At 42.2% G+C, this 17,061-nt stretch overlaps 3 protein-coding genes across 6 annotated transcripts in view; 2 read left to right on the top strand and 1 right to left on the bottom strand.

Moving 5' to 3' along the window:
• LOC102307744 (vicilin-like seed storage protein At2g18540) overlaps window positions 1-5,532 on the top strand; it is a 6,671-nt gene extending 1,139 nt beyond the window's left edge. Inside the window, exons 2-6 of the mRNA XM_005926580.3 lie at window positions 1,421-1,461; window positions 1,576-1,645; window positions 1,759-1,824; window positions 1,963-3,011; window positions 3,765-5,532. Of these exons, the coding sequence (XP_005926642.1) occupies window positions 1,421-1,461; window positions 1,576-1,645; window positions 1,759-1,824; window positions 1,963-3,011; window positions 3,765-3,833 (1,295 nt within the window). The 3' untranslated portion in view covers window positions 3,834-5,532. The remainder of the gene's footprint in view (window positions 1-1,420; window positions 1,462-1,575; window positions 1,646-1,758; window positions 1,825-1,962; window positions 3,012-3,764) is intronic.
• LOC102307213 (inositol-tetrakisphosphate 1-kinase) lies at window positions 3,625-10,438 on the bottom strand. 4 transcript variants are annotated; one of them, XM_005926578.3, is made up of 10 exons: window positions 10,131-10,438; window positions 9,966-9,990; window positions 7,434-7,556; window positions 7,125-7,242; window positions 6,936-7,037; window positions 6,736-6,776; window positions 6,451-6,616; window positions 6,138-6,205; window positions 5,890-6,052; window positions 3,625-5,815 (listed from the first exon to the last, which is right to left on the bottom strand). In XM_005926578.3, the coding sequence occupies exons 1-10, from the start codon at window positions 10,331-10,333 to the stop codon at window positions 5,676-5,678; spliced, it is 1,149 nt and encodes a 382-aa protein (XP_005926640.1). In that variant the 5' UTR covers window positions 10,334-10,438; the 3' UTR covers window positions 3,625-5,675. The 4 variants fall into 4 exon arrangements, with proteins under 4 accessions (XP_005926640.1, XP_042078692.1, XP_005926641.1 ...); XM_042222758.1 differs by having other exon boundaries at window positions 6,451-6,556; XM_005926579.3 differs by having other exon boundaries at window positions 10,127-10,380.
• psma6l (proteasome 20S subunit alpha 6, like) lies at window positions 10,416-16,776 on the top strand. The gene is made up of 7 exons (XM_005926574.2): window positions 10,416-10,715; window positions 11,215-11,309; window positions 12,278-12,359; window positions 12,522-12,677; window positions 12,870-13,048; window positions 15,872-15,966; window positions 16,261-16,776. Exons 1-7 carry the CDS (start codon window positions 10,640-10,642, stop codon window positions 16,316-16,318), a joined length of 741 nt encoding a protein of 246 aa, XP_005926636.1. The 5' UTR covers window positions 10,416-10,639; the 3' UTR covers window positions 16,319-16,776.
• Window positions 16,777-17,061: the final 285 nt, after the last annotated feature.

Below are 17,061 nucleotides of genomic sequence, written 5' to 3'. Positions count from 1 at the left end.
CCCCCATAATAAATGCACCTATTCTTGATGCAGACAGACATTTGGGGGCTTGTTGAGCAGCTCGTGTACTCCACTAATTTGACTTGGACACGTGATGTATTCATTTCTGAGCGGACAAGCCTAAATAAAGCCAGATCACGGTGATAATTATGGCGCTGGGGTGTCCCAGCTTGCACACACACACTTCGTCATCACATGGACATGCAGACTGTTAAAAGGCCAAACTGTAGGCAGCTCACGTGTCTGCGAGGGGGCACCAGTGGTATCAGCTGGTCCCGTATTGATCCTGCACTGATCGGGCTGCGAGCTGCGATCCCACAGAGCCCAGATAAAAGTCAGAGCTTTAATTTTCCTCAGTGTCTTTTATTATTTATAATTATTTGTGAATACATAACATTTGAAGTCATGTTTGATGAAGTGAACCTTTATGGAGTCTTTCAAACAAAACCGTTGTTGTTAGTTGATAGACACAATCAAAGTGAAGTGGTTTTAATAAATAAGCTGATGAGAAACACTAAGAAAACAAATAATGATTTCCATTATGTGACTAAGAGATATATATATTTTTTGTAGATGTGAGTAATTCCTTAGAAACTTCCTTAGAGAAATTCTCCTTTGTGTATTTTGGGTGACACTGTTAGTGTGGTATGCTTGGCAGTGGTGGTTTTGGAAGAAAAATGCACTTCATGCTAATAGAAGTACACGCTCATTAGGCATTTTAAGTCAGTCAAAAAATATTATGACAGTTAAAAACTTATTTATTTTTCCCTTTTTATGTCAGGGGCCCAGACTTGATGATATTTGCCTTTATTTATGCATGATTTTCTTCATAATTGTGATGGCGAAGTACCACTAAAAAAACAATCTTGTAAAGTAAAGTTAACATGTGCGATGACATTTGTAAACAAAGAGTGAATAAAGCTGCTGGAACTGAGCAGCATCACGTCTCACACTTCAAACAGTCCTCACTCCCGGCGCGCAATAATGAAGGAGAGGGTTGCAGGCTGCAGGATGAACATGGATTCTTGGTCCTCGCTAGATGCAGTGTATCACCGTGAGGAAAAGGCACCAGCAGAGCAGCTTAGTGTGCCTTTAATGACTGGCTGGCTTGTGTGGTATTGGTGACTGATTTAACCCGGGTGGGAAACGACCTTGTGAGCTAAAGCTTCTGGGAACGACTGCATCCTGGAGTGCGAGAGAGAAGGGGGGACTGGGAGTTAAGCACATTAACAAGGGAACAGCTCCACCTACGCTCGCACAGAGCAAACGGTTGGAAAGTAAACAAACTACTTCATCTGTGGTGCAAGGTTTCAGCTCCTTTTACTGATAGAAAACTGCTGATTACATTGATTTTTAGTCCAATTGTCCCTCCGTGCCCCACCGTGTTCACTCTGCGTCTCTGTCTGTGTTTGTGTTTCAGTGGGAAGCCGGCCAGTAATCTCACCCCTTAATGATGCAAAGGTGAGGAACAAAACTTTATTTTTGAATTTCATCCATCAGTCTGCTGCTTTTTAATTACTCAACTGTAAAATATGTGTGTGTGTGTGTGTGTGTGTGTGTGTATTGTACCATTAGGTTGAATGTATTATTCAGGAGACACTGAATGAAGATGGGTCACCGCACGATTGTGGCCCACAGCTAGCAGGTAGGTAACCAATTAGCTGTTCTTAAGAGATCAGATGGTGTCATGCAGGGTTTGGTGTGTGCGGTTTGATTGCACGGTGATTAGGCTCGCTTGTGTCTAATTGTTTTTTGCAGATGAACTTGATGAGGTGCACAGGCATCAGGGTCTTCTCAGGGAGCTGCAGAAACTGGCTGATGATGGTACACATAAATTCACACTGCCTCAGTCTGATGTTGTTTTTAAGATATTAAAAAAAACAACTAAAAAAAACCCATAAAACATGGGCACTTATATTTGTTGTCTTTTTTTATGTCACACTGACTGTTTCCATTTTTCAGAGAGAGATAAGGAGCATGATGATGAACGGCAGCGGTACGAGTACAATCTGGCCAATGATGAGAAGGATGAGAATGACTTCGAGGAGACGGGCGAGGACGAGAGAGATCTGAGCAACCTTGCAAAGGAAACAGAGGGAGAGGAAGAAGACAAAACAGAGGATGATGACACCAAGGAGAAGGTGATGGAGGAGCCGCGCATTGAAGACAGAGAGAGGGATGACGAGGAGGAACGAGCCAAGGAGCTCGAGGAGCTGCTTGCCGAAGAGCTCGCCAAGAAAGGCAAGGAGGAGAGAAATGACGAAGAGCTCAAAGAGCTGCTGAAGGAGCTTAAAAAGAAGAGGTATGAGGCGGTGAAGGAGAGGGAGATCCAGAAAGGCGCTGGGACGGAGCACAAGGACAAGGTGGAGGACAAGAAGAAGGAGCAGCAGGACAAAGAAAAGAAGGAGGAAATGGTGGAGGACTTGGAGAAGCAGAGGCTCGAGGAGAGGAGGAAGAATGAGGTGGAACTGATGGTGGAGAAAGAGAAGGTGGAAAAAGAGTTGAAGGAGCTGCTCAAGGAGCAGGACAGCAAGGGCAAGCCAGAGCAGGAGAGGGAGAGAAAGGAGAAGCAAGAGGAGCTGGATGAACTCGTCAGGAAGATGAAACGGGTGCAGGAGGAGGAACAGCAGGAGGTGCAGGGCAGGGAGAAAGAGGAAGACGAGGATCAAAAGACGGGGGAAGAGAAGAAGGAGGACAGTGAGAAGAAGAAGGAGGAGGGCGAGGAAGGAGACAAAGAGCCCGACTCTGAGAAAACAGAGACTGGATTTAAGAAGGAAGAGGCAGCAAAGGAGGTGGAGCTGAAGGAGCCCCAGCAGAAGAGAGTAATGGAGAAAGCGAGCGATGAGGCTACACGGCAGTTTGAGCGGGAGCGGTACAAGGGTGAGGAGGAGGAGGATGGAAACGGGGAGGACGAGGAAGATGAGGATGAATATGTCAGGGAGGACGAGGAGGGGCAGCAGGAGGAGGAAGACAATGAGGGTGAAGAGGAGGATGAAGAAGATGAAGGAGAAGTAAGTTAGAACAATTAATGGGTACATTCAGGCTTAACTGCAGATTACAGTGTAATTATACTGTAGTTACTTGGTAGTTATTGGAACCCATAGAATCATGATATCATCCTTGGTGATGTAGTATTGTTAAAGGGACACCAAATAACGACATTTTATTAAATAAATTAAAATTCTCTGGGAATACCAGAACCAAAAGGGGTCATGTGACCTGGCAACCTTGATAATCTCATTTTTAATCACATAAATAAATAAATAAATAACTGAAGTAAGATAACTTTTTTAATTGGCTAAAACAAATACTGACAAAGTTTAAATCTGAGGACATTACATGCGGTTAAAAAAAGGTGATAAATCACAAAGTATGTTACTGTAATATTCAGTATATCGCAAAGTAAAAGATTTTACACTTTCAAAATCACACATGAAGCATTAAGACCAAAACGTCCGAGTGAAATGCAACTGAAATATATAAAATTAGTGGTTCATTTATTCAAACAATTAATCATTAAGGTAAATATGCTTGGTATATAGTCAGTGTATACCAATCAAGTCAATTTAATTTGACCAGACTCCATTAAATGGAACATTTATTATTGCATGTTTTTTTTTTTTGTTTTGTTTTTTTTGGGGGGGGGTCTCTTGTTACATTGACAGTGGTTTGGGATAGTTGAAAAATATGCTTTCTCTTAGCTTGTCTGTTCAAATGACAAATGCACTGATTCCAGGCTTGTGCAACTGTTTTTTAATCTGCAGGAGCTGCTGGAGATTGAAGCAGAGCTGCGCAAAGTGGCTGCAGAGCTGAGGGAACTTCGCAGAGGATAAGATACCCATAACCCACACGCACAGCAGAATGACAAAACCACTTTGTTGCATTCACAGTCACACATTCGGCTCACACAGTTTCCATTTAACAGCCTTCAAATCCCTCCAACACTCAGAGGAATCTGTAAATGGACATTAGTGCAAAGTGTACATACTGTTGGTTCATTTCTGCTTTTAGATTGCCTGGAGGGAAAAAGAATACTCTTTTTTTCTTCTCTTTTGGTCATTTGGATGTGTTTTTGTGTTGAAGAAAAAGACGTAGTTTTCCCAGAGAATCTGAAAGCTTGTGCTCATCACCGTTGCCCCTGTCTTCTCGAGTATCTGTAAATAACGTGCGTGAGGTAGACAGGCGATAGATGCAATAGCATTTCAGCACTTTCATTCAGATGTTAGTTTGATTGCAGATTGTCAGCCATGAAGAGTCACGATCATAGCAATCAGCGCTTCTTTTACTCTGAAGGTTTCATCTTTGATGGCGTGTTCTTGTTTCAGGAAAAAAAATACAGTTTCCCTATTATAAGTAGTTAGTGTATTTTAATATACAGTATATTTTGTGCAATAACTGATAACTGTGTGTACCCTGCTGTTCCGACTGTTAACGATACTGCTGATATTTGTACCCAGGAGGAAGTCGTTATCTCCTCTTAATTTCTTTGGCGACTTAAGTAGAAATGAAGATTGTTTTTCATTTGGCGCACGCACTGTTACAGCCAGACTGTTTGCGACGAACCGGGGTGACACGAGCGAAACACACACTTGCACGTACATCACACGTTAAGTTTGTCTTTTGCCTGGTTGATCGTGTGGCAGAAGGAGAGGTGATGTACTTACAGCTTACAAGGTCTAAAAGTGTCACCTCAGGTTTCTCAGCCAGCTTTGCACTCTTATCTTAACAAGCCAAGGAGGAGCTGAAGGAAGGAGGAGAGGAAACACTAAAGCCATTTGTTGTCTTTTTGGTAACAGTGACACCGACAATAACGTCGATAAATACTAGGTAGTGTTACATCCCAGTTTTAATGGCTGTCATGTCATTTGTGTAAATGTGGTCTGTAAGCCAAGGTCATGGGAAATATGAAGCAACACCGCCCCCAAGAGGACACTGGTCAGATATGCACTTAGTGCAGGATTAACAGGGTTGCTACTGGAGGCCCACTTAGTGCAATAACACAGTATAGACTAGAGCACACGCGAATGCAATAATTAGCCAAATACTGAATTATTTAATGTATTTTAATATGTAATCAAAGTGCATCATGTGGTACTCGTATACAAATATTTCTCTTTTTTCTACAAGGCCGAGATTTACGATACGTTTATGTATTTGAACACTGGCCGAGCCGACGGTCAACTTGTGTAAACACGTGGTAATAATACACGTTATGAATCAACACTGACGATGTTATAGCAATCTATTCCAAAGAGGAGATGCTTGTTCGCTCAAAGGTTAATCAACATGAATGTACTGTAGTTCCTTTTTCTATAGAAATACAAAATGAATCTCACAAACCAGCAGGATCACTGCAGGAAACGTCTGTGGGGAGGTGACGCGCTCAGCATAGAGGACATATGACACAATATGGAAAAAAGTGATTAAAAAAGGCATTTGTAATATTACTGGCCAATCAGAGTGCTGTATTTTGTGCCTGCTGTATCTTCTTCTATGCTACCTGTCAATCAATAAACAGAAAAGTATACTCAAGTACTGTAGGTTGCCTTTTTTTTTTTTGCTTGTTTGTTGACCTTAACAGAGCCAATTAGCAGGTCAAAGTAATTAGTGTGTTTTGAAGAGGATAAAGTTCGGGATCAAGTTTTGCTTATCCTTTTGATGAAACCAATCCGTGATCAACTCCTGGGGTGACAAACACCCACTGTTTCCTCAGAGGAACCACCTGTAGTGTGCGAACCAGCAGCGGCGTGTTTGTCCAACACTGACTGGATGTGGCTGAGCAGAGAGGAGAAAAACTGAGGCATGCCCTCGTAGCCTAGCAGAGAAAAGAGCGCATCAGAAAACGACAGTGTCTTCCTGTGTGTAAGTCACTGTGTACTCCGGCACTACCTGGGAAAATGTTGATGTCGATGACGGTGAGCGCATGCGTTCCTATGTTGACGATGACGTCCACGCCAAACAGGGCCATGCCGAGCTGAGCTCGGAGCTCCTTGACGAGGGCGGCCACAGCATCTGAGCTGGGAGAAGGCGGGTCCACCATATGTTCATCCACCTTAGAATATGAGACGTGGCATTTTATGGTGGACATGAGCAGCATTTGACCTGTTGCTTTAAACTAAGTCCGAAATATTACTCACAGACGTGAGATTAGAGTTCGACTCTGGTTTGGACACCTTTTGGCTGTTGAAGAAGATGGTCTTCCTGTCTGCAGGCAGGGAGAAAGAGAAACAGTTATACAGAAAGCAAAACTAGGTGATAACAGTGGCACAAGAAAGTAAAAGTAGTAGAGAAAATGAAATGCTGGAACTCAAAAGGAAGGGACACAAAACAAAAGGAAAAGCAAGAAAGGTAAGGGCGATGCAAGTGAGTTAAAAAAAAAAAGTTAAAATATAAAGTTAAATGATAAAAGACGGGAAAGACGAAAGGAATATTGGCGGGGTGGAAACTGACCACAGGGGCCGGAGGGAAAGTTCTTGATAGAGGGTCTCTCTACGCAGCAGTGCTTGTCTCCTACCACGAACACTTTGTACAAAACGGCTCCGTGGTTCACAAAACTCTGAAGCACACAGGGGGGATGGATATCAGCCAGACTGGCTGCACTGAAGAGCAGACACATCTGCAGCATGGAGACCACATGAGATTAAGAAATGGAAACTTACAAGAATACATTTTACAGTTAGTAGTTAGTAGATATCAAGTGGGATTTTGCGAGGCAGGAAAAACCAAATCAGCTACCTCATGTGAATATGAGCCGTGTGCCACTCTGGTTTTACAAACTGAGGTGAGGAAAAGAGGAAGTGTTTGTGTGTTAGTATTTTATTTTTATAAAACTGAATTGCATGTTACCTCCAGGCTTCAGTCACACACACACATGCATGCATGCACACAAAGATAATAAGTAAGAAATGTGGAGGACAGACATTAAGTGAACTGACTGAGAGGAAATGTTAGGCCCTGTCTTATCACAGCCTGCTGAATGGATGACAGGTCACTGCCACTGTGGACCTCGAGGCATGGGGGACTGCAGATACGCCAGTCTGACAAACAAAGAAGAATGAGTAACTGTTAATATCTGCGATTGAGCTGTAAGCTGTGTTACCGTTGGGCTAAGAAGCTGCAGTCACCTCGGAGTGAACTGTTCAGTTGGCTCATTATCCGACCCGAGACAAAGCGGTCTAATAGTTTAGCCATGGCAGGCAGGGGATCCAGCAGCACTGTGTCAGGATGAGCTGAAACATAACTCTGTGGTGGGAAAGAGAGAGGAGTCACTAACTGCTCATTAATGAAAACATCCAGCTGCACCATTATTATTAACACCCGAGATTAAAAGACTACATGTAGAGGGTACTGGAGTATCCTCTGTCAGCAGCCCCAGATGAATACACAGTTTGCTGGACTTGCAACATGAATAGTTTAAATAGGTGCAGCATTACCTGAAAGTTATCAAGGAGCTGCTGTGATTGGCTATCGTGCTTAGCTTCCACAATTACGTCAGACAGCTTGTGAAGGATGATGTCAAAGGGTCCCTGAGGGCCCAGGGGCTGAGTGAGATCAATCTACAATAGAAAAAAAAATGTACAGGCTATGTTGATGGACTTCTTTTAATATAGAATTTTCTACTTTTTATTACAAGCTTCATTATCTTATTCTTTAATCCCAGTTTGGATTAGTGAGACAGACTCCCTCTCTACTTTTAGGACTAGACTTAAACTTTCCTTTTTCATGTAGTTAGGGCCGGATCGGGTGACCTTGAATCCTCCCTTTGTTACGCTGCAATACACCTAGGCTGCTAGGGGCTTCCCATGATGCACTGAGTGTTTCTTCTTCAGTCTCTATATATATTTATACACATTTATAAACTCTGTTTTTAATCATTAATTATTAAAATCTCTGTCTTCCTCCTCTCACCCCCAATTGGTCTCACAGATGGCTGCCCCTCCCTGAGACTGGATCTGCAGGAGGTATCTTCCTTTTGAAAGCGAGTTTTTTTCCCTCCCACTGCCATCAAGTGTTTGCTCACAGGTCGTCATTAGACTGTTGGGATTTTCTCTGTATTACAGTAGGGTGTTTCCCTTACAATATACAGCACCTTGAGGAAACTATTGCTGTGATTCGGTGCTATATAAATAAAAAAAATTTAATTGAACTGAACCCATTCGCACACATATCCATACCTTATAATGTTCACACACACACACTCCAATCAATGCACGAGGAGCAACTCAAGGTTCAGTATCTCGCTTGACATGCAGACTGGAGGAGCTGGGGATCAAAGCACTAACTTTACAATTACCACATGACCCACCCACTAAACCTACAGACCCTGGCACTCTCGGGCTGTCTCTAAACAACTGTGCTTATCTTTTAGGTCAAATCAGATTGGGTGTGCTCAGGGTGGTGCAGCTGTAAGCCATAATAGATGTAGCCAATCTATGCTGTAGGAGTTTAATATAGCTAAATTCTCATATTATCACTCATATTATCTTCATTTGTGCAGTCTTGAAGTGTAATAAATGTACAGTTGCAAATGGCAGTTTGTTTTAGCACATGTAGCTGATCACTGCACCAATTAAGGAGTGATCATCAAAAAATATAGAAAGTCAAATTCTCAAATGGCTGAGCAGGAAAAACACAGGTGTTACTGTTCGCATTGATAATATCCCCATTCTGTCTATAACAGTGATAAAACAAGAATAAAGCTAATTTGAATATCGCCTCCCAAAAAAGCGTGTGCTACAAGACATGATCAAATGAGTCTGTGTTATTACTTTAAGTTTGAAATCATTGCATATCCAACCGGTAGTCAGCAGCAAGGAAAGCAGGGGTGTTTCTTTGAATTGTGGCCACTTTTCCTAGAACACTTGGAAACCTATGACCAAGCGCCTTGTCATAGGGGAATAATCTGACTGAAGGTGAATGTTCTTGTGATTTGGTGCCATATACATAAAACCAAATAGAAAGTCAGCACTGTCTTTAAGCCTTATATGATTCGAGAAGAGAACAAAGAAAAAAACAAAGAGTTGACCTCTGGGGAACACCGTGTGACAGCTGTCTTGGCTTCAGGAGGGATCAGACGTTTTACAACCAAACCACAGAGCCAGTAGATAATTATGTACATTAGCAGGGCCTTGTCACTGGCACACCTACAGTCAATAGATTGCAACACAGTGACTCGTAATAACTTCCAGAAGCAAGGTCAACTGCATGACATCACACAGTATGTAAAAGGTTAAGACACCACATGAAATATATATAGACCTTGTTCACGCAGTTCTTTTGATTTTCTGTTGGTATTGCTTAACACTTGGTTTTAAGCCACCAGCAAATCTTTCAGACAAGAAAAAAAGAGTCACTTCCTGATCTCTGCTCCTGAAATCTAAATCACCATAAAACACACCCAGGTGGTTTTACACACCCATGCAGTAGTATATGAAGATATTTGCGTGCAGTTAAGTGTCTGAACAGTTATGATCACGGATGGGTTGCAAGTTCACTACAAGCAGATTATAGCAGGTGGCCGCAGGTGGCTGCGATACTAACTGCTAATGTTGTGGCCGCAAGTATGTGACTATGAGCGCATAGTGTTCATAATCTAGTGTCACAGCTATCAAGCAAGTATGAAAACATCCATCTACCGTCACGCACTTACAAAGACATGCAATGCTAAGTATGTTCGCTCACACACACACACACACAAACAAGAAAGTTTTTAGCCTTTACACTAAAAACAAATAAATTTCCCCTAATTTGGGCTTTTACAATCATCTTACTCCTAGGAGTCTGACACAGCATCACTCACACACTGCCTTGTTCCACTCGTCTTAATTAAACTGTAATTATCAACACGAATACGTAACAAATAAAAAAAACTGGCCTGTGTTCAGCCTCGCATTTCATGTGACTCGCCATTGTGATTGCAAAAGATTTAACACACAGCCAAGATTTCATGGGCGAAAAGAACTCACCTTTACCACTTCCACTCCATGGTGTCTGTAGGAAAAAATATTAAAATGCTTATTGTCTATTGTTATGTTACACATAATGAACAAGACTATGCTGACAAATCATTCAGTATAGAGAATTTTACAGTTGAATAGCCTCATAGTAAAACAATAAGTACACTTACGCACAGAACCGTATGAACGCGTCCAGGTTCATCCTCCTGCGCTTCTTGTCGCTGAGCCAGCAGCCCACCCTGCGCTCTGACCGGACCCCTGCAGCCGAGGGACCGCACACGCGCACGGACAGACGATCCATTCATCCCTTCCCTCTGCCACTTCTGCTCGGGAGTGTCGAGTCCTCTCGCTCTTTTATGGGGACAGTCATGAGTCATGGTTGTCCGAGTCCGCACAGGAGGAGCGAGAGGGCCAGTTTAACTAGTAAAGTCTCTGACTTCCTCGTTGGCGCTGCCATCCAATTAAAGCGGCCGGGGCCGGCCATGGAGCCGCTCTGAGCGAAAAACTGAAAGAGAAAGTAAAAATCCTGTCGGGGAAGTTACTCCATTAGCCTGCTTTCACGGCAGTAGCACAGGCATGTCATTTCCTATTATCTGACTCTTGAAAAACACTCGAAGTATCGATTATTTGCGTGCTCATATAGACATATTGAGTAAAGTTCACCTGAGGTCACAAGGAGGAAGATGTCCCGAGGGTCCAACGCAGGTTTTGACCGACACATCACCATTTTTTCACCAGAGGGCCGCCTGTACCAAGTCGGTAAGGGACATTTTCTGTTGTGTGTTAGCTAACAGCAAACCCGGACCATGCCTAGTGTACAGTGCAGTAGCACCGTCATTACCAGGTGTGAGCTACCTGCTGCTGCTAATCGAAACAACACTACAAGAACATGATGGAGCAAAAGTAGCTAGCTTCTTCTGGTTTCGGTGCGGAGTACGGTTAGCGTCCAAGTTGAACACGTACTAGTTGCTATACCTGTTTTTACTCAAGCTTGAATGTTTATAACCTAGTTAAATTGCAATATGAATAACTGCACACAGTTAGTAGTTAGTTTCAGTTAGTTTTATTCTTTATGTGTGCGTTTAGTGTTTGAAGTATCCCGAAAAGAGAAAAAAATAGTTCCTCTAAGTTGTTTTCCTAACTATCATGGGCTAACTCGGTGCCTTCCCCCTCATAAATTAAATAATCAGATTAAAAAAATAAAGGGGGAGGTTTATGTTGTTATTTTTTCTCATATGTGTCTTGTGCTGCCATGCAGAGTATGCCTTCAAAGCCATCTCTCAGGGCGGGTTGACCTCCGTTGGGATCCGGGGTAAGGACACCTCGGTGGTGGTCACACAAAAGAAAGTTCCGGTAAGACCTCAAACGCGTCTCACTAGTGATGATGCTGATGATGATGATGTGAGCTGAAGCCAAACAGTGAGGCCACTTATGACTCAAAGCATGTCAGCAAAAAGCTTGAATAAGATACCCTGTATATAACGCGATAGGGCCTCAAACACACCTTTGGCATGTTTTTTATTCTCCTATGTCAGCTTCATTATCTAGTCACTGCAGCTATGGATGTTATGGAGTGTGCACGGATCCAGATATGATCCAGGAGACCCATTCATTTATCCAATTTAGGGTTACAGGAGGGCTGGAACTATGATAGGGTGAAAGGCAGGGTCTTTCGGAGACCACAAAGGCCTTCTGGAGAAAGGTTTTAATGCCAGACAAGACAAATATTGAGCTATTTGGCCACAATGGCAAGAGGTATGTTAGAGGAGTAAAGCTGCGGCTTTCAAACCTAAGAGCACTCACTGTATAAGCTGTCAAGCATAGTAGTGGTCTTAAGTTGCCCTTGGGCTGTTTTGCTGTACCAGTGGTACTGGTACAAGATGTAGCAGTACCCAAAGAACCAACCTTAGCCCTGTTGAAAATTTGTGGACTATGCTTCAGATGTCATGATGTTCCTAAAAACCAAAATAAATGAACTCTACCAATTCGAGCAGAAGGACTGGTCATATATCCAGCCAGAATTATACTAGAACCTTTTTGATGGCTACCAAAAGTGTCCAGCTTGCTAAGGCACATTTAACCAATGATTAGTGGGGGTGTCTGTATATAATTGATCCCATGTATAAATATTTCATCCTATGTGAATTAGAGAAAAAGACCCTGGAAAAAGAAGATCACAAAAAAAAAGAAAAGGAAAAAGGAAATTATCAAAAGATCAAAGTGCTTAAAACCATCAGAGATGCATTTCATGAGTCTAAATTGTTACTTTGACAAAATACTGCAGTGTCTAGATTTATAAAGCTGGATCATTTTTCCTACAGGATAAGCTGCTGGACTCTTCCACTGTGACCAACATGTTCAAACTAACACCTCGCATTGGCTGCGTGATGACCGGGCACAATGGTATGTATACATCACTTAACAGCATGCGTTTCATTATGATAATGTGTATGCTGTGCTGTCATAAATAATAATGAATAAATATGAGACGTGATGTATGTGTTGTTAAAGTGTTGATGTTCTTTTTGTGTGTAATTACGCTCAAATCCTGTTGTTCCTGTGCAGCTGACAGTCGTTCCCAGGTTCACCGGGCCCGAGTGGAAGCTGGGGAATGGAAGTATAAATTTGGTTATGACATCACGGCAGACGTGTTGTGTCGCAGGTTGGCTGATATCTCTCAGGTGTACACGCAGAATGCTGAAATGAGACCTCTAGGCTGCTGTAAGTAGGCGCTTACGTGCATTTTTACATTTTATTTGCGTCAATATATAGATATAATTAATAGTTAAGACAGTTTAGTTTAAGGGACACATTAATAACACATATAAGAGCTCATTAAAAACTGACTGCATGTGCACTGAATGTTCACAATCTGAAGGACGGCTGTCTTAAGTTGTCCCCATGTGCTCCCAGGTATGATCATGGTGGCCATTGACCCCCAGCACGGTCCTGTCCTTTATAAATGCGACCCGGCAGGCTATTACTGTGGCTTCAGAGCCACGGCGGTTGGAGCCAAACAGACGGAGGCTAACAGCTACCTGGAGAAGAAGCTGAAGAAAAAGCCAGAACTCAACCATGACAGGACAGTGCAGGTAAAATGAAGCTTGATGAAAACACACTTTCTCTGAATTGCTGATGCGATGCCTCCAATTTTAGTCGAAAAGGTGAGTTATGCGGTGGTGGTAAAAGCTGCTGGGTGGACTCGAAAGGATTGTCCTCCAACAGAAAGGCCAAGGTATACCAACAGTGTCCCTGAATAAAACGTTATACAGGATGTTTTTACATCCTGCAAAAGTCAAATCTGTGCCTTTATCACTGGTATAGTCACTGCCTTGAAATTGTCTGCCTCACTTAGGATTAGCTCATCATACATTGTTGAATTTGTTTTTCCTATACCTGCTCATTCCCAGAATAGCAGCCTCTGATGCACTTGGCCTTTTACCTTTGTTAGAATATCAACATCTCAGTGGTTGTATGTCAGTGAAGGAGAGGGTGTTGCATGATTTCAGCATCTCTGATTGAGATATGATTTACAAGAGGATGACCTGTGAGCAAACAGGTCAATGTGACAATGAACCATAGCAGTCTGTCCTTATAACAGTTTCACATTGCCATTCATGTGACTCTGAACTTACCTCATAAAGTGTGACGTTTCCAGTAACATGAACCCTGCTTACATGTCTCAGGTCATCTCACCTGTAAAGAATCACTGATGCTGGCCTTACACCAAATAACTCTCAGGCAATATCAGTGTCGAAGACAAATGTCCCGTGTCACGACAAAATATTGGCAGTTTTCTTTCATCTCGATTGTCTCAGTCAAAGCTGCCTTAAGTTGGTGTTGTTGTCGTCTCCATATTCCATAGGAATCACCCACGTTTGATTCAGTCGTAAGTCTTTGGTCATGGCTCAGGCAAATCACTTTCATGAACATGGTTGACACCCAGTAGCTTCTCTTCCTCCGGTCTCATTCTCAGTGGCATCTTATGTATGCAGCTCCTTCTGTTTAATGCTCAGTTGTCCAGCATTGTGTGATATTGTTAAAGGCAATTTGGTTAATTGGAAATAATAACCCTGAAAAAAATTCCCAGTGTTTGCAAAATCTTACAATCTATGACTACAAACTTTCAGTCAAGACACAGCATCTCTAGATGCTTCAGAAGTGCTTTTAAAGTCTTCTAGTGTGTGGTTGGCATTATACATTTTGTGTGACGATCGCTAAAACTGCCTGCTGAGTTGTCTATGATGTATTTAACGACATACACTATATGGACAAAAGCGTTGGGCCGCACCTCTTAATCTTTGAATTCAAGTATTGCCAGTCCCATTGCCACATGTGTACAAAGTCATGCACCGAGCAATGCAGTCTGCCTTTACAATAGGGCTGCCACAAACGATTATTTTGATAGTCGACTAGTCACCGATTATTTTTGCGATTAGTCGACTAATCAGATCATCATCCACTGGACGTAAAACGTACAGCTTATTGCACCAGCAGCATCTGCTCTTATATAACTATCATTAGCTTACAGCTTTAAGTGTTTAAGGTGCTAACTAAAAATAAAGACAAGATGATAGTTTGTTAAATTTTAATGAAATCTGCAGGTTGTTTCGGTGAAGTTTAATAAACTCCTTGCGATATAAAATATAACAGGACACCGGAGTATATTCTCCAGCATCTCACACTTCTGATAATCAGCTGTCTGCTTGACGTTTATTCAGCTGTGTAAAAACTTTAATTCTCAGCCAAACCGATTTACTCAGGAACAAATAAAATACTAAAAAAGCCAAACAACAACATTTTTAAGTTATCTAAGTGACTTATATTACATGTTTAACCTGCGTAGCGAAAGACGGCGGTGGGTTTGAAAACAATTTGCTGGGAGTCCGGTGTTCTCACGGGCTCTAGTGAGCCTTGCCCCCGGCTAGCTATCGAGCTAGTGGGTAACAGACGTCTCCGAAAACGTCGGAGTGCTTTTGAAAATATGTGGTGTCTTGATAAACTGAGCAGATATTTGAGGTTTACACAGCTACATTCTCACCTGAAAATATGTTAAACGTTTATTTTGTGACCCAAAAAGAATAATAAGAGTAATATTAAAACTAACTAGCTGCCGCCATTGTTGGAAACTGAGCTGGGCTGCGCTATGAATTCTGGGACAGAGCTACTTCTTCTTCGGGGTGTAACGGCAGCTGGCATCCTTGTACATGCAGTGCTGCCATCTTCTGTTTCAGTCCGTTATTACACTCAGCGCACAGCTGTCTCAGTAACTGCAGAGGTTCAAACCTTCCCTAACATTAACGTCAACAGAAGAGTGTGCACTGGGAGCTTCACGGCCTGGGTTCTCTGTGACCAAGAGGATTCTGTAGGTATAATGTGTAGGCCTGTACTTTAGTCCATATATTGTATCTTTTGCAGTGTAAACCCTAATGTGTCCTGATGTGTCCCTTGAAAAATGAGTCATGAGGGCAGATGTAGTGGTACTTTTTCTTTAGTCCTGTTCCCTTTTTGTTCAGCCAGTGTCAACATTTAGAGTGGTTTAAACGTCAAATCTAACTTGGCCTTTAAAAACCTGAATACTAGTGGTCACCTGAGCACACTATAGAAGCAGGTGTAAACCATGATTTTGTTCATGATGTTGGAGTCAGGCCAGTTAACCAAGTGTAAACTGAACCAAGCCTGAAAATCGCCCAATGCCAGAGAATCAACCAGCATTCCTCAAAACTATTAAAATCTTTTGAATGACTTGCAATACAACCTGTGTTGTAGGAAAACGCACCTGAAACAACATTTCCTTTCGGCTTTCTCTCCTCTGTGCACCTTGTTAGTCTGTGAAGTTGTACTCTGCTTTCGCTCTGACTGAAAATCCTCTTTAATGTTCTGACTGAAGGATTTTTTCTTTCCTGTCTTTCCAGTTGGCCATTTCCTGTCTGTCCTCTGTCCTGTCAGTGGACTTCAAGGCCAGTGAGCTGGAGATCGGCGTAGTGACCAAAGACAAACCTAAGTTCAGGTAACTTCATTCACACACTGGTTTCACCACATGGGTCATGACTGAGGTTCTGCTCTAGATTTTTACCCTGAAAGAAACGTGGCATTGTTTATTATTTTAGGTGCTTTTATTGCAAATACGAGTTTACTTTTTTTTTTTGGTTCATTCCATTTATAGTTTGTTTGTCAGATGCTTTTTATTTTTTTGTCAGTCTGGTAATTATACAGGATTTAAATCTCTCTGTTTTGAAGGACTTAACATGGCCATGTCTGACTTCTGTTCTTCCACTTTTCCTCCCTCCTCTCCTTCTGGCAGGACCCTCGCTGAAGAAGAAATTGAAACCCACTTGGTTGCAATAGCAGAGCGGGAGTAGAGACACCCTTGCAAACATCGGTCTGTGATTTATCATAGTCTGCTATAGTCGGTGTGCTTGATTTAGTCTAATTTACCAATGCTGTTCCACTGTACACAACACTGTACACAGTCGGTCACCTGCATGTCCAGACAGATTAATCAAGCGCACCTGATGAAGAAACTGTGCTAAAAAGGATCGATACATGTTTGATTCATAGTGATAGGACACATATCTCCAGTGGGCTTTTTTAAAACAGTTCTGTATAGAGTAGTAATGCCATTTTTAAATTTTGATCTTGCACCTAAAGCGACTAGCTAAACTTTTGTTGGATGCTGGTTTGTGCATAATATTTATCATACAGCATTTTTAGGACTGTATGTTTATAACAACACTCTCCAAAGATCATAATAAAACTGTCCCTGGGAGTCACACTTAATGCTTTTTAAGCAACTCACAATAAAACTGAATGCAAAGAAGACTGAGTCGTGTGTTGGTTTAACGTGAACGGATTAAGGATAAGGATACGTATTCATGAGCAAGAACTAAGGATCCAGGATTTAGACGGGGTAGAGTAATGAGGCCATTAGAAACATTCATGTGTTCATTTATGTTAGCTGCAGCTAAAGCAGATTTGATTTTAAAAAGCAATCACAGTTTATGAGGCTCTTGTGTTGAAATGTATGTGGCTTCTCTGCCTGTTATTCACTGTTGAATGTCCTGCGTTTCTTCTTGTGACCACTAGATGGCAGTGGTGTGCCTGC

The sequence above is a fragment of the Haplochromis burtoni genome, unplaced genomic scaffold (genome assembly GCF_018398535.1).
Source record: "Haplochromis burtoni strain Fernald_Lab_line unplaced genomic scaffold, NCSU_Asbu1 Contig_94, whole genome shotgun sequence".
In the NCBI taxonomy this organism is placed as follows: Eukaryota; Metazoa; Chordata; class Actinopteri; order Cichliformes; family Cichlidae; genus Haplochromis; species Haplochromis burtoni.
This window is presented reverse-complemented; position numbering and strand designations above follow the sequence as displayed.

Coding starts and splice junctions, on each gene's coding strand:
- LOC102307213 (XM_005926578.3), bottom strand. CDS start 10,333: ATGACTCATGACTGTCCCCATAAAAGAGCGAGAGGACTCGACACTCCC. Junction 9,991..10,130: donor GGACGCGTTCATACGGTTCT/GTGCGTAAGTGT, acceptor TTTTTCCTACAG/ACACCATGGAGTGGAAGTGG. Junction 5,816..5,889: donor CGACATCAACATTTTCCCAG/GTAGTGCCGGAG, acceptor TTTCTCTGCTAG/GCTACGAGGGCATGCCTCAG.
- psma6l (XM_005926574.2), top strand. CDS start 10,640: ATGTCCCGAGGGTCCAACGCAGGTTTTGACCGACACATCACCATTTTT. Junction 12,360..12,521: donor CGTGATGACCGGGCACAATG/GTATGTATACAT, acceptor GTTCCTGTGCAG/CTGACAGTCGTTCCCAGGTT. Junction 15,967..16,260: donor AAAGACAAACCTAAGTTCAG/GTAACTTCATTC, acceptor TCCTTCTGGCAG/GACCCTCGCTGAAGAAGAAA.